The sequence below is a fragment of the Cajanus cajan genome, chromosome 1 (genome assembly GCF_000230855.2).
Source record: "Cajanus cajan strain Asha chromosome 1, NIPB_CcT2T_4, whole genome shotgun sequence".
NCBI lineage: Eukaryota > Viridiplantae > Streptophyta > Magnoliopsida > Fabales > Fabaceae > Cajanus > Cajanus cajan.
The window spans coordinates 90082649-90099082 of record NC_138517.1 but is presented as its reverse complement, the minus strand read 5'-3'; the positions used below and the strand labels follow the sequence as shown (position 1 = coordinate 90099082).

Sequence of the window (16434 nt, the reverse complement as noted above, 5' to 3'; positions counted from 1 at the left end):
TAATCTAATATTACATTTTCTTTTTCACTGACATCTTCCTTTAAAATAATTCTATTTCTAGACATCATTATTAAACATTAAATGTGGGCACCTGTAAAATAATTTGAATTTTTTAAAAGAAGAAAGTACACTTTAAAGAATATATATAAATCAACTGAGATTGTAATTGATTTTAATATTTATTATATATGCAACTTGTTGCGGATAATAAATAAGTAAATTAAATGAATTTTTACGAACAAAATCGGGATAAGTATAATGTACTCATTATATAATAATATTTAAACTATCCTTTGACATTTTTACAATATATAAAAGCAAGTATTATACTTTGGTAATTTTTTTAATGAATTATTTTTATTTGATAAAATGGTAATTAAATTTATTTTGTGAAATGGAAAAATAACGTAAAAAAAATACTTCCAAACAAATTAAGATAAACACAAGCTCAAAATTACTTTTAATATATTTTTTATTATCTTTAATTTTTATGCAGGCACTATAAACATCTAATTATACTTGTTATTTTTCTTTATTTTTTATCATATTATATCACTTTTAACGTCACAAGAATCTCACAAATAGTCTGATAATGATCAATTTTTATGCAATATTTGTAGTTGGATTTTTCAATATAAAAAAAGTTAACAAACTTGATTACCTTAAGTACTGATTGATGGAACCATCTTATACACATGATACTACATGTCTTTCCTATCCCAAAAAACATGGGGTAATTCAGAAAATATTAAATTCTGGATTTGATTTGATTAGTTCTAGAATTTTTGCTTGTTGACCAAGGAGTGTCCCAATTCGTTCTGAATATTTAAAAGAAAATTCTTATTTTAAGAAATTGATTTGATTCTGTTTGTTTTGAAAGAAATTCAAACTCTTCCTAATTGGTTTTCTGATAAATTTGAAGAATACTTTTGTTTTCCTTAGTTGTTAGGTTATTATTCCTTCATCAAAAATATATAAATCGGTAAAGGAATTTTTTTTTTTTTTATGAATGGAGTTTCTATAATCACTTCATTTTTTTTAGGTTTTTTTGTTGATGAAGATACATTTTCAAACTTATCTATGAATATTCTTTAGATTAATTTTAATTTGAACAATATGATAGGTCACCATACTTATCATAAAAAATCTACATTAAACAAAAGTTAAAACATACATAAAGTAAAATGTATAGAATATACACAACATATATAAATATAGTACATAAATTACATATGTCAAAGATTAAACTACTACAAATATCTCCTTGGCAGTCAGTCGAGGACTCTAAACCATGACTCCACCAGAAGAGTCATACAAAACAAGTCACCTCCAACATGACTTGCTAGTGAACAATCCAACTAATTTACCTAATTCTACTCTGCTCACATACCAAGTATGGTCATCGCACTCCAACCACAAGAAAAAGAAGGGTAAGCTTACAAAAGAAACAATATACAACAATACAACAAAATCAACAAAACATATATCAACATCAATACAACTTACAACTTATTAGTTTGCTTAACATTTATCAACTTTATAATGATCAACATCTTAACATACATATATTAACAACTAATACGTCATCATGCATGTCAACTAAGGAGATCTCTTATAGCATAAGAAGTAGTTTAAGTGGTTTGATCCTATCAAATCACAACATTAGACCTATCTCAGTCGGGTCAAGTATAATACAACGTTAGGCCTCAGAGAAAGTCAAGTATAAACAACTTAGTTTGATTACTCAAATTTTGTTACTTAAACTATGAAGTATAGTACTATGTCAAAGTAAAACAGTTTGAGTATTGTTTACCACAACATTAGCTTATAACATTAAACCACCTATGAAATTAGTACATCGACTATCTTCCAAATATTACAACCCTCTGATATTAAGTTAGAGACCAAGTTTTTAACTTCGTACTTTACTCAATTAGTTATTCAATTAAGATATGATTCGACTATACCTCCATATCAATCTACATAGATCCCAGAGGGAAAACCAACTTTAAAAACAACATAATTCATCTCTAATATCTATGTGCCTTAATTTAAGACATTTATCTTAACCACATGTGCACAACTTCACAACTTAATATTGTTATACATACAACTCGTATCTTACCATCATCAATTCATCTATTGACCTACAACATAGATTATCATCATTATATGTATATCAACATACAAACAACTTTATCATCAATATTCAACTATAATTCATCATAAAGCAGTCAGCATATAACAATTTAAATTAATGAAATAAAACATTAAATAATTTTAAATTTAAAAAAAATTGTAAACTTGTCTATGCATTAAAATTATGGTTTTTTTTAATTTAACGATTAAATCGTTAAAATTTGATATAAAATATAAATTATTGAGTAAATTAAATTTATAAAAATTTAGACAAATAGATTTATGCTATTATTTATTTATATATGAAGTGATTATAGGATGGAGGAATATGATGCTTTGAGGAGGGATATACCAAAGGAGTTATATGGAGGGATTGGATTTGAATATCCCTAAACATGCTAATTCGGGAAAACAAAAGTACATAGAATTTTCCAAACTAGTGATTGCTCATAGTCATATGCCGTAATACTTCGGTCACTAGTATTGTCCTTTTCACACAATATACGTCCGAGTTTCAACCAAAAGAGTTAAAGAAAGAGACGGGACAATGTCGACTTTTTTTTTTTTTTTAATATATTGTTTTTCTTTTAATTGTTTAAATAATTTGGGCAGGTTTTTATTTATCCAAATGATTTATTTTCAGGCCCAGGTGAGAAATCAGTTATCTAGTAACCGATTTTTCAATGGTTTTTTTTTTCGTTTTTTGGTTTTTATTTCAGATTTTTGATTTTTTTTTCATTTTTGATTTTTTTGATTTTTGCATATTTAAAAAATTTATAATTAATTTTAAAAAATTCATTTATTTTAGATTTTAGAATATAAAAAATATATTTAATATTTAAATTAAATAATTTTTAAAGAATAAAATTTAATAAAATTAATATTAAATATAATTTTAAATAAATGACAATATTATTATATTAAATCACAACATTAAATAAGAACAATTTTAATTGAGATGAACAATTTTAAATAAAAACAAAATAATAATAACAAAATAGGAGATCGAATAAAAGAGAACAACAACACGATTACAATCCACCAAATTACAATTCAACTTTAATGATGTCTATGCCCACTAGTGCCACACCTCGGAGGTTGTCGGTTCCTTGTTGGGTTTCGACGACCAATGCGTGGTGTTGTGGTTCAACTTGCTCCTCATCATGTTCTATATGAATAGTATTGGTGGCTGGATTCGACGAAGCACTTCCACCGACCTCAAAGTGATAAGAAGAAAATGAAGGAAAATTCATGCTTTACATGTAATCATATGCCCTTTGTGGCATGTGTACGTCGACACCGAAAAGATTGCTCATTAAGTCCCTTGTTGGAGTTGTTATTGATGGTGGGGTGTACATGAATTGTTCATGGTGCGTATGAAATGGTGGATTCATTAAAAGAGACTGGGGATGTTGTTCCACACTATAAGGTGGGTGGTTATCTCCAGCCACTAGGGATGTTGTTCCTATAGTTGTTGGGAGTTGTGTATTAGAAGTGGATGCACGAGATGAAGAATATTAGTTAAAAGAAATAAATTTTGAATTAGCACGAAACTATTGCAAATACTCAAGAGTGTTTTGGAGAGGCCCTTGAAGTGGTTCTCCAAAAATAACATATGTTTGCATCTGTCTTTCCAAATGGAAATCTAGTCTACATGTTGTTCATCCTAGTTGGTGTCGCTATGTCCTTTCATGTCTATTTCGTGCATTTTATCAAGATTGTGGGCTTCATTGGAGATTGGTTGCCACAAGCCAAATTGCAATTGGACTATGTTACTTTGATGCCAGACTACAACTGTAAATGAAGTTAAAACAGTACAAGAAGTGCATATTCTAGAATCCTTATAATCACGTATTGGTAATGAGGACTGAAATTCCCTATATCGCATTCATAGAAACTGAAAAAGAAAAAGGTTTAGGGTATAAATTAATTGAATAAAAGAGAGTATATGTGGGAAAATTTGAGAGAATTTGACATCGTATTACCTCGTTATGATTTATGTTGTTATATCTTAATTTGTAGCCAAGTAAGTCTCCATGGGGCGTGCCTGTAAATCTTAGCCCTCTTCCTGACCACCTAAAAAATTTGTACATTGATAAGATTTTTGGTAGAAAATTTTAGTTGTTCGATGTATTAAAGTGGTATAAAAATTAATTGATATCTCGATGTTAGCAAAAATGTAATATCCCGTTAGACTCTTGGTTGGATGAAGGGCATTCGATACCAAGCCCAAGACTGTAAAAGCAAAGAACATCCACCCATTTTCTTTGACGATAGATAGATTGTCCTACACATTTCTCTGTACAAATGTGTCAAACAAGTAGAACCCCAACTACATCGTCCTGCACATTCCAAGTCAGCCAACAGTGATAATTACATTAAGTGAAGTCTGTTACCTAACTTGTCTGGCATAATGACATCACCGATCAACCCTAAGATATATGCCCTACAATGTTATTGCAATTGTTGTTTAATGGGCTCATCTGGTAGTGCAATTGTATGGTCCCTTAACCATTTTAGTTTTATGGTTGAGCCAACTAGAGCTTCCCCTTTCAAAGGTACGAAGCCTAACAACTCATAACACAATTCATCCTAGTCAAAGAAAGTTGGTCCTATGACTGGGTTGTAGTGCCACATCTTCTAAAGTGACAGTGCACTCACCAACTGGGAGGTGAAAAGCATGTGTCTCAGGCCTTGACCTCTCCACCAAAGACATTATCAGACAACATCAATTTTAAAATGTCTAACTTTCGCTACCTCACCAAACCCAGCAACCTCCAACAATTGTTCAATTCTTGGGTCAAGTGTAGGCATGGAATGATAGTAAGATTGAATTACTTCATCACTTGTTGTCTACGAATATGGTAGAATTGAAATGCTAGTAATGAATAATATTAGTTGTAAACATTATGCAATATATATTAACTTACTATAAGATGAGTTTCATTTGACCTATAGAGGTGTTGTTTCCACAACATAGTTGAAGATGAAGAAGAAATTCTTGAAAAACAATAGCAACGAAATTGAAGAGTGCAATAGCTGAAGAGAATTGATCTTTTGTTGTGTGTTTAGGGTTGGAACGTATGTAGTGTATATATAGTACAAAAAATTTGAATTAGTTTGTCTCATTGCGTAAGGAATCCAAAGAATTTGTGCAGAGTGTCATTGTCTTGGTTCTAGAGCGTCAGGAATCCAATGACTTTGTGCAGAGTGTCATCAATTTCTTTGTCCCAAAGTGTCAAAAAATTAATGCTTTACACAGAGTGTCATTGTGTTGGTTCTAGAGCGTCAGGAATCCAATGACTTTGTGCAGTGACATCAATTGCTTGGTCTCATAGCGTCAAAAATGTAATGCTTTGTGCAGAGTATCATTGCCTTGGTCCTAGAGCGTAAAAAATTTAATGTTTTGTGCAGGGTGTTATTGCCTTGATCCTAAAGCGCCAGGAATCCAATGACTTTGCGCAGTGTCATCAATTGCTTTGCCTAGAATATCAGAAAATTAATGTTTTGTGCAGAGTGTCATTGCATTGGTCCCAGAGTGTCAGGAATCTAATGACTTTGTGCAGTGTCATCAATTACTTTATCCTAGAGTGTCAGAAAATTAATGCTTTACGTAGAGTATCATTGCCTTGGTCCCAGAGCATCAAGAATCCAATTACTTGCGTTTGTCCACATTAGCTTGCTTTAGTTCTATATAATGTTCTGTAACATATATGCTAAAATGCATTAGATTGAAACGTCCAATCAATGGAGTCGTTAATTGTTCCGGCCACTGTTTATTATGATGGACAAATTGTCTCCGCTGAGCATGGAGATACGTTTGTTAGCAACGAGGTTAGAACCCTACTGGTAAGCAACATGATGACTTATCTGCAACTTAAGCAGGTTATTAATAATAACCTTAATCTTCCTCATTACAAAGTTGTCATAGATATCCACTACCGATACCCAATTTCATGTATCGGTAGTGTATATAAATATATAACGTGTTGTTTTAGGGATGATGAACATGTGGAGTGTATGTTTTCATTATTCATAGAACTGCACAACCTAACAAGTCTCAAATTGTATACTATGACGACGTATATTGGATTATTGCATGGGATGAAAACGATTGAAAGATACATTGACCAAACAATGAAGTTAGACAACTAATGTTATATGATTTAGGATTTATGTTATTTATCTACTATATTTGAAGTTTGTTTAAATTGTGTTTTTTTTTAAGTTATTTTCATTTTAATGATGTAACTGTTATAATTAGTGTACTTAATATATAATGTCATTAATATTTAATAAATAATATTATCATTTATTTAATAATAAATTTAATTATCTATAATTATTAATACAAAATCTATATATTTATTATTATATTACATTATTCAATTTTCTATATTTAATAAATTTAATTTAAATAATAAAATCAATTTTAAAATTCTAAAATCTAGTAAAATAAATAAGTTTTAACATTTTCTTTATTTTTAACATAAATTTAAAATATTATACATAATTTTATAATTTCATATATAATTCTAAAATAAAATTAACTATATTTAAAAAAATCAGAAATATTATAATTTATAAATAAATATAATATTAATTTTATTATTAAATATTATTCTTTATAAATTATTTAATTTAAATACTAAATATATTTTTTAATATCTGAATATTTAATTAAATTAATTGTTAAAATTTTTAAAAAACAAAAAACAGAAAGAAAAAAAAAACTAAAAATGGGTTATTTTGGTAAATAAAAATGGACCCAGATTATTTAAAAAAAAATTAAAAAATAATATATTAAAAAAAAGGTCACGGGACAATGTCGACTTTTTCACTAGTAGTGTCCTTTTCACTCGATAAACGTCCGAGTTAAAACCAAAAGGGTTAAAGATAGACACGGGACAATGTCGAGTTTTTCACTAGTATTGTCCTTTTCACTCAATATACGTCCGAGGTTTCAACCAAAAGAGTTAAAGATATACAGACACGGGACAATGTCTAGCTCTCCCAGGGCTAGTTAGGCAGTGGGCACGAATTTTACGTAAGAGTTACTTTACTTTTCACTATTATTTTGTAGTTTTTGGCTTTAAAATGTCCAGATATGCTGCTATAATTTTATTTGTATCAAATAAATTTCAAGAGAAGTAAAATAAATTTTATTTGAGAATTTTTGTTTTCTATAAGAGATTCAGTGGGCTAGCTGTATTGGTATACCTCAAGCAGAGGCTTATCAGTTTTCTCTAACCTTCATCTTCACAGAAAAAAAGAATGACGAAGATGAGCTACAATGATGAGAGAAAGCCGCACGCTGTGTTCACTCCAGTGCCAGCACAAGGCCATATCAACCCTTTGTTAAAACTAGCGAAGCTGTTTCACCTCAGAGGCTTTCACATAACTTTTGTACACACTGAGTACAACTACAAACGCTTGCTCAAATCAAGGGGTCCTAATGCCCTTGATGGCCTACCAGACTTTAGATTTGAGACCATCCCAGATGGTCTGGATGATGATGATGGTGATGTTACTCAGCATGCACCCTCTCTTTTTGACTCTATCAGAAAGAACTTCCTCCAACCCTTTTGCAACCTTCTTCATAGACTTAACCACTCTGCAACTGCTGGTCTCATTCCCCCAGTTACATGCTTATTTTCTGACGGTTGCATGCCCTTCACTATACAAGCTGCACAACAATTTGGACTCCCTAACGTTATCTTCTGGCCTGCTAGTGCCTGTTCATTCTTGTCTGTCATCAACTTTCCTACTCTTGTCCAGAAAGGTCTCACACCACTCAAAGGTATCGACTTATGTTCTTTCGTTTTAATGTTTAGGCTGTGTTTAGATAAACTTATACATAATCCATTTATTTAGGAGAATTTTTTTTATAAAAAAAAGTTAAAATAAACTTGATTTCTTTCGTGAGATAAAATCAACTTATGCATGGCTTAGTTTATGAGGAAGTTAGATATTTATGATATGTATATATTTATGTATTAAAATGAATTCATACATGGAGCTTTAAGATAGCAACTTTTGTGTTTATGATATGCAGATGAGAGTTATTTGACAAATGGGTATTTAGACACCAATGTGGATTGGATCCCTGGAATGCAGAACTTCAGGCTGAAGGACTTTCTTGACTTTATAAGGACAACGGATCTAAATGATGCGATGTTACAATTTTTCATTGAAGTTGCAAATGGAGTGGATAGAAACGCTACTTTTGTTTTTAATACTTTTGAGGGCCTTGAGGGTGACGTAATCAATGCTCTATCCTCTATGTTCCCTTCTCTCTATACGATTGGTCCTTTCCCTTTATTATTAAATCAAAGTCCACATAACCACTTGGCATCTTTAGGTTCCAATCTTTGGAAAGAAGACACTGAGTGTCTTGAATGGCTTGAATCCAAGGAACCTAGATCCGTGGTTTATGTGAACTTTGGCAGCTTCACAGTTATGTCTGAAGAACAACTCTTGGAGTTTGCTTGGGGTTTAGCCAATAGCAAGAAACCCTTTATGTGGATCATTAGGCCTGACCTTGTCATTGGTGGATCCGTGATTTTGTCATCTGAGTTTGTGAATGAAACAAGAGACAGAAGCCTAATAGCAAGTTGGTGCCCACAAGAGCAAGTGTTGAACCATCCTTCAATTGGTGGATTCTTGACTCATTGTGGATGGAACTCAGCCACTGAAAGTGTTTGTGCTGGAGTGCCAATGTTGTGTTGGCCATTTTTTGCAGATCATCCAACAAACTGTAGATATATTTGCAATGAGTGGGAAATTGGGATTGAAATTGATACCAACGTGAAGAGAGAGGAGGTGAAGAAGTTGGTCAATGAGTTAATGGACGGGGAGAAGGGAAAGAAGATGAGACAAAAGACCATGGAGTTGAAGAAGAAGGCAGAAGAGGAAACCAAGCCCGGTGGTTGTTCATACATGAACTTGGACAAAGTAATTAAGGTGTTGCTTAATTAGACCATCAGATTGAAGGCTTATTATTTTTATAATGCTTTAGTTTTTTATCCATTATCAAACTCAGTACCATGAGAATTTTCAATAATTCAGTCAACCAACTGAGTTAAATCACTTTAGTTAATTTAGTTTACTGTGATAGTTCATTGATCTTCTATAGAATTTGTTGCATTGTAAAAATAATGCACTAGTTGCAGGTGCTAGTTTGTGTTTTCTTTTTAGTTGTATGTAATGTAATATCTTCGTCTTGACATTTCAGACTGTGATTTAATTGTCTTATCCACTATATCATAACCTAAAGAACGAGACTTTCTAAAATTAAGAAAAAAACTTAGAAAAATATTAAAGAATACACTATATTGAATGCACTCTTGTGATTGAAATTTATTAAGTAATGGTGGAATTAGAGATCAACACTTAGCAGCCAAAATATATCAGGTAAAATCCATCGCTAGAGTATGTGATCAAGATATCATAATCATAGGATCCCAGAAAAAGAAATTCAATAATTAATATTTTTTTTTATAGTGATCTTTGATAAGATGGTCTTAAAGAAACCCAAAAGAGATAAAATTAAATAATTGAAGAACTTTATAAGTTGTTCTTAGAATATTAAAATATCGTAATATTTAATTTTAATGTTATTTTATATTTTTTAAATAGGATAATGACACTCGTACGATGTTCCTTAGTGCTATTAAATTATAAATAATGTATCATTTAGTTTATTAGACATGAATGAGAAATAGTAGTGTTTGTGCTTATCTTTTCTACAATTTTTTTATAACCTTAAACCCTAAAATATTTTGTTTTTTTTAACAATTTTGTTAAAATTGATTAATATTATATTATTTATTTAATATAATAAAGTATAGTATGTCATTTTTAATTAAATAATATATTTATTTTTAGGTTATAATATTTACATTTTTTACAAGATAAATAGTTAAATTTAAAGATACTCATATACAATAGTTCTTAATGATCAATTTGTTGTATTCATAAATTATCAATAACAATCTACTTAATACTACTTAGACTTAATTATAAGTAACATATATAAGACAAATTATTCATATTAAGAAAAGTAATTAAATTAGTTATTTTTAATTAATTTTACAATAAAATTTTACTTTTATTTGAAAGATACTATATATTTTAAATGGTTGTTATATTTAGTATAACTGATTAGAAAATAGAGTTAGCGATTAATTAAAGGTATGAAAGAAATTTATCTTTAAATTATTTTAAAAATCAATGATGATTGTTTATAATTAAGAAAAAAAATCAATTTATTATTTATAATTAAAACTAAAGGTAATATACTAGTAATATATTGATTATTAACCTATACCACCTTGTGTATTATAAAAGAAATAATTGTAAATTGATCAAAATAGAACACTTATTTTAAAAAATACTAAAATAGAATTTTAAGAAATATTAGATAGGTACTACGAATAGACATATGGGTCAAAGTCCTCACACAGTTCCGTTTAGGGCTTTTGGCTAGAATAAATTAAAAAAAGTTAAAAACTTTTGAAATAAATTATTTAAAAAATAATTTACCAAAATAAATTATTTTAGTCACGTGGACACAGCTCAAAAAACATTATAGGGTTCAACATTTTGCATATAAGAGTAAAAGAATGAAGAAAAAAAAAGGTCAATACAAGTGACGTTTTATGCTTGCAAAAAATTCATAACCCAACAGAAAACGTGACATGCATTCAGGTTTTCCATGCAAGCAAAACGAAATCGAAAAAACATGAAAAACATCATACATATTAACATCTTTAGTGAGAATTTGATGAAAAAAAATACCATATATAATGACGTTTTTCTTTCAACTATGATGAACCGAAAAACATCATATATATTGACGTTTTTGAAGCAACAAAATACATCATAGTTGGTGATATTTTGTAGCATGCCCAATTTCCAAAGTACCTCATGTGTTCGTGGGTTAGTTTACTCCTAACTTAAACCATCGTAATGATGTACCATTTGAAATGAAAATAGGAGGAAATAAAAGAAAATATTTTTTTTTAGTTTTAATGCAAATAAAAAGGAAAAAAATTAATGAACATCATATTTTACTTCATTTTAATTTGAAAAGTAAGGGAGAAAAAAAAAAAGAGGGATCAATTGATAGTGGGTATCAAATTTTTTTACGCATGTACTATTTAATAATTTAAAAAAAACACAAATTTAACTAATCCAATTAAAAAATTTATAAAATTAATATAAATGAAAAAGTAATTGATACTTTACTCCACTATTTTATTTTAATGTATAATATATTATTTAAAAAATTAATTGATAAATGTTAAATAGAATACTAACAAATGTTTAAAATATATTAAATTTAATATCTATGAGCACGAAAATAATATCAAATAATTAAACAATTAAATTTGTAAAATACATATTTTCAAAATGTTATTAAATGACACAGGTGTAATAATTTGACAAGTACTAATTAAAGAGTATTTAAACTTTTAAACATAATGTTTAGTTGAAGAATTTAAAACATGGGAAAATTAGTAAAAGAAATAAAGATTGTAGACTATATAGACTACCTGGTTGTGCGTGTGCCACTTCAGCCTTTGAAAATAAATGCAAATTAGTAGTTATAATTTGTTTAGATTTATGCCACCTGTTCAATTTTTTAAAAAAATATGTGTTGAATATTTTTCCATGTGATTTTATACTTTATTATGATAATAATATTTTCTTTTATTTTCATTTCAAACGTTACATCATCATAAGCTAATCCACGAATACAATGGGTACTTGGGCATGCATGCTACAAAATGTCACCCACAGGAACGTTTTTTGTTGCTTCAAAAATGTCAAAATGTATGATGTTTTCTGGTTCACCGTGATTGCAAGAAAAACGTCAATATCGCCAAATGTCCACTAAAAACGTCATTATGTGTGTCGTTCTCCATGTTTTTCAGTTTCATTTTGCTTGTATAAAAACATCAATGCATGTAACGTTTTCCAGTTGGATTTTACATTTTTGGCATGCATAAAATGTCACTTGTATTGACGTTTTCTTCATTTTTTTTATCCTTACATGGAAAACATTAAATCCTATGCCGTTTTTTAGTGTTTATGGGATCAAAATAATTTATTTTAATAAATTTTTTATTAAAATAATTTGTTTTTAATTTATTCTAGCCAAAAGGCCTCCGTTTAGTGAATTTTTTACCAAAATAATATTTTTAAAAGAAAAATTACAAGATTAACAATTGTGCAAGTTTATTTACCACAATAGAACCATTTACTATGCATGCTTAGAATTCGGTTCCCGAGAAACCGAATTTTAAGCTTCAAAGTGTTATTTTTTTGTATCTTCTTCTCAGAACTCGGTTCCCGGGGAACCAAATTCTGAGTTGTTTTAATATTATTTTTTTTTCATGTTTGTGGGGAATTTTGGGCAGATGTTGGAAGTGGAACGGCCCGTTCCGCTTTCGGAACGGGCCGTTTTGCTTAAAGCCACAGAGTCATTTTTTTGAAATTAAAACGGGCTAAGAACGGGCCGTTCCAGAATTAAGAATTAACGGAAAAATAGACCATGAAACGGCCCGTTTTAAAGAATTTTTTTAGTTATTTTTTTTAACCTGGAACGGGCCGTTCTTGTTTTAGAACAACCCGTTCCAAAATAGAAATTTACACATTTTTTTGAATGTGGAACGGCCTTGAAACGACCCGTTCCAGGAGCTGTTTTAACGAAAGAGAACGTGGTTTGGAACGGGCCGTTCTGGTTTTGGAACGACCCGTTCTGGGCAAATAGTAAAAACACAGGTTTTCCTATAAATAGGCCATCTCCCCTTCATTTTTTTCATACGATTTCAGCTAAGTTTCTCTCCTTTATTCCTTCCCTGTACTGCTTCTGATTCACCTTCATAGTAAGAAATTCTTTTTTTGGTTAAATTTTCATTAACCAAATATCAAAAATGTTGTTGTGGAAGCAAAATGAGCATAGGTCTGTCTTCATTGGTAGAACGGTAAGTTTAGCACTTTCGTTATTTACTTTAAATTTCAATGAACTTGTAACAAATTAGTACTAATTTTGGTAATTATTGCAGGAGACTGAGAATATTATTTGTTCTTACTGTCATTCAATGCCAGAACCCCACCCTCTAATTGTTCCTATACTAGAAGAAGTTGGTTTATCTGGGGTTGCAAACCTCAGACATCTGAAAGTGGATCACGCATTAATCACAACTTTGGTTGAAAGATGGAGACTTGAGACTCATACATTCCATTTTCCAACTGGAGAGTGCACCATAACACTGGAGGATGTTGCACTTCAACTTGGCCTAAGAGTTGATGGTTTACCAGTCATTGGCCCAACATTATATGACTGGGAGGAAATGTGCTCCACCTATCTCGGTATCATGCCAGTTAAAGGTGAGTCACTAGTTGGCTCTATGATTAAATTAAAGTGGTTAAGAGAAAATATGTTAGAATTACCAGAGGAACCATCTCAAGAACAACTTGATGCACATTATAGAGCATATATATTAGGTTTAATAGGAGGTGTTTTGATACCTGACAAAACAGGCAATAAGGTACATCTTATGTATTTATCTTTATTAATAAATCTTAGAAGAACAAGACGATATAGTTAGGGGTCGGCTTGTTTAGCTATGTTATATAGGGAAATGTGTAGAGCTACAAATGTTAGTAGCAAAACAATGGGTGGTTGTGCATCTTTGTTACAGTCTTGGGCATGACATTGCATGCCATATATTGCGCCTATTTCCAAGATACCAGCAACGTTCCCTCTAGTCTGTAAATGGAGCGGGGGCAGAGTTTTAAACTTTCAAAATGTACCTCATAATGATGTTGTTGGATATAGATCAAGGTTTGATCACATTCAGAATGATCAGGTAACTCTTTAAAATCATTTATTATTTTTTTATTTTCTTTTGTTTAGCATAATATGTTAACTAAAAAAGTTTAATTTTTTTGTAGTTTTTATGGGCGCCATATGCAGTATTGCAAACAGTAATACCGATGCAAGCATATATAGATGCTCTGCTATGGACATCATGCACCTCCATTATTTGTTTTGCAATTGTTGAATGACACCAATCTGATAGAGTGAAATTGCAATTTCGTCTCTTCCAGGATGTCCCTTCTCCACCGAATAATTTGGATAACCTGCACAACATTGACATGAGGGGAAGACAAGATGAAAATTGGGTTACAAGACATGCTCAATGGATCGACATATGGAACAATAGACGTGAGCACACATTGATGGGTCATCCAATGCAAGGCCCATTATTTCACACACGAGAATACATGGAATGGTACATGACCAATTTCATCTATTTTTTATCTGTGCCACGACTACTACAAGATCCAAGGACCCATCAACAACAAAGGACTTCCACAACATTTGAGACTGGTGGAACTTCCATGCGATCGCATGACGAGACTGGTCAGCATGTATCAAATCCTCACTACGTCACTCTTGAACAAAACATAATTGACAGACGACATTCATTTGCAATAACTTCAGAGGATTTTTTTACAAATTTATTTGGAATAGATTTTAGAACTCCATCTTCAGCACAATTATACATGCAATCTCTTTACCGTCCACAATTCGGTAATGAACCTGGAAGTTCTTCAACACCATTTCAACATCCGGTGGTTGATGATGAACCAAATCCTTTTGAGCAACAACCTCCACGGCGTAATCTAGGCCGTAATAGACGTCGCCCTCGTTGTGGAACTGGATACCATTACGGAGATTGAAAAATGTATATAAATCACTCTATGTTAATGTTATTATTTTTTTATTTTAATGTACTATGTGTCTTTATCAATGTAATATAAATTTTAATGTTATGCATTTTTACATTTAATGCACTAAGAAGGTTATAAACTATTATAATTATAAGTATTGTAGTGAACATAATATACGATTTCAACACAAACACAACGTAGTATCCGATACTAACACCAAGTAATTAACTTTAATATTACATAACTAAATAAATTTATTACAACTGATTACAACAATAATGATCAATGTTGGCGGGAACTACATCCATGACTAATATTCGGACATGTCTTCCTAGTGTGACCAGGAGTGTGACAATAAGAACAATTTTTTACATGATTATGTTGTTCTCTAATATCTATCTTTGTTCTAATCCTGGTGGACTTTGGTCGACCCTTGGAAGTTCTCTTCAGTTCTGGATTTGGCCACAAAGTTGGACCAGTGTAAGTAGGCCAATAATCTTCATGTCGAAGCTCTCCAAACTGTCCTTCGTATACCTTTGCAACTTGTTGTAAGGTATATATGGGAGATATGTACCTTTCATAGTCATGATGTGCATGTAAGCATGAAGCAAGTACATGTGAGCAAGGGATATGAACTTTCTGGAACTTGCCACAATCACACCACAATTCATTAAGCCTTACTACAAATCTCCCAGCTGGTCGAACTTCTCTAGAATGTTGCGTTTCTTCCACTAGAAATCTACTGCTTAATCTGTCAAAGCTGATAACTCTATGAGTATTTGCCTTAGACTGTGCATCTTGAATAGTTTTATTTGCAATTTCCGAGTATACATGTCCAACATTAATCATTGCATCCACTTCCCTACCTCTTTGAACGAAAAACTTGTTGCAACGAGTGTATGTGGCCATTACCATGGAACAAATTGGCAAATTTCGTGTTTTCTTCAATACGGAATTAATTGACTCAGCTAGGTTTGTTGTCATGTGTCCCCAACGTCGTCCATTGTCCCATGCTAGTGTCCATTTTTCCCTAGGAATGTTGTCTAACCATTGAGCTGCTTCAACATTAGTATCTCTTACTATGTTGTAATAGTAAAAGAATCTAGGTTCAGTCATCCCGTAGGCTGCAAAAAAAATATATTAAATAATTAAAAGTAATAATCAAATGCTTTTAAAAAAGTAATGATAAACTTACCCATATTGACGACATCCTTCTTCAGTGCTGCATTTTTGAATCATCCTATGAAATTTTGTGCAATATGTCGAATACAATAGACATGGACAGAATTGTTTTCCGTCCAACCACTTCCATTTCTTGAGTATGCACTTCGAATAGCTTCATGACGATCAGAAATAAGGCACAACTCATTTTGCGATGTTACATACCGCCTTAAGTTCTTAAGAAAAAAAAACCATGCATCGCTAGTTTCACCTTCAACAACAGCAAATGCAATAGGAATTATGTTGTTGCGATCATCTTGCGCAACTGCGACCAATAGTGTACCTTTGTATCGTCCAAAAGCCACCTTGGTAAGCCGGTTGCGTATT

The 16434-nt window shown here is 31.0% G+C and overlaps 1 protein-coding gene across 1 annotated transcript; it reads left to right on the top strand.

Annotated features, from left to right (window-relative positions):
- The first annotated feature begins 7253 nt into the window (after positions 1-7253).
- Positions 7254-9372, top strand: LOC109805159 (7-deoxyloganetin glucosyltransferase). The gene is made up of 2 exons (XM_020367157.3): positions 7254-7939; positions 8195-9372. Exons 1-2 carry the CDS (start codon positions 7414-7416, stop codon positions 9115-9117), a joined length of 1449 nt encoding a protein of 482 aa, XP_020222746.1. The 5' UTR covers positions 7254-7413; the 3' UTR covers positions 9118-9372.
- The last annotated feature ends 7062 nt before the right edge of the window (positions 9373-16434 follow it).

Coding starts and splice junctions, on each gene's coding strand:
- LOC109805159 (XM_020367157.3), top strand. CDS start 7,414: ATGACGAAGATGAGCTACAATGATGAGAGAAAGCCGCACGCTGTGTTC. Junction 7,940..8,194: donor AGGTCTCACACCACTCAAAG/GTATCGACTTAT, acceptor TATGATATGCAG/ATGAGAGTTATTTGACAAAT.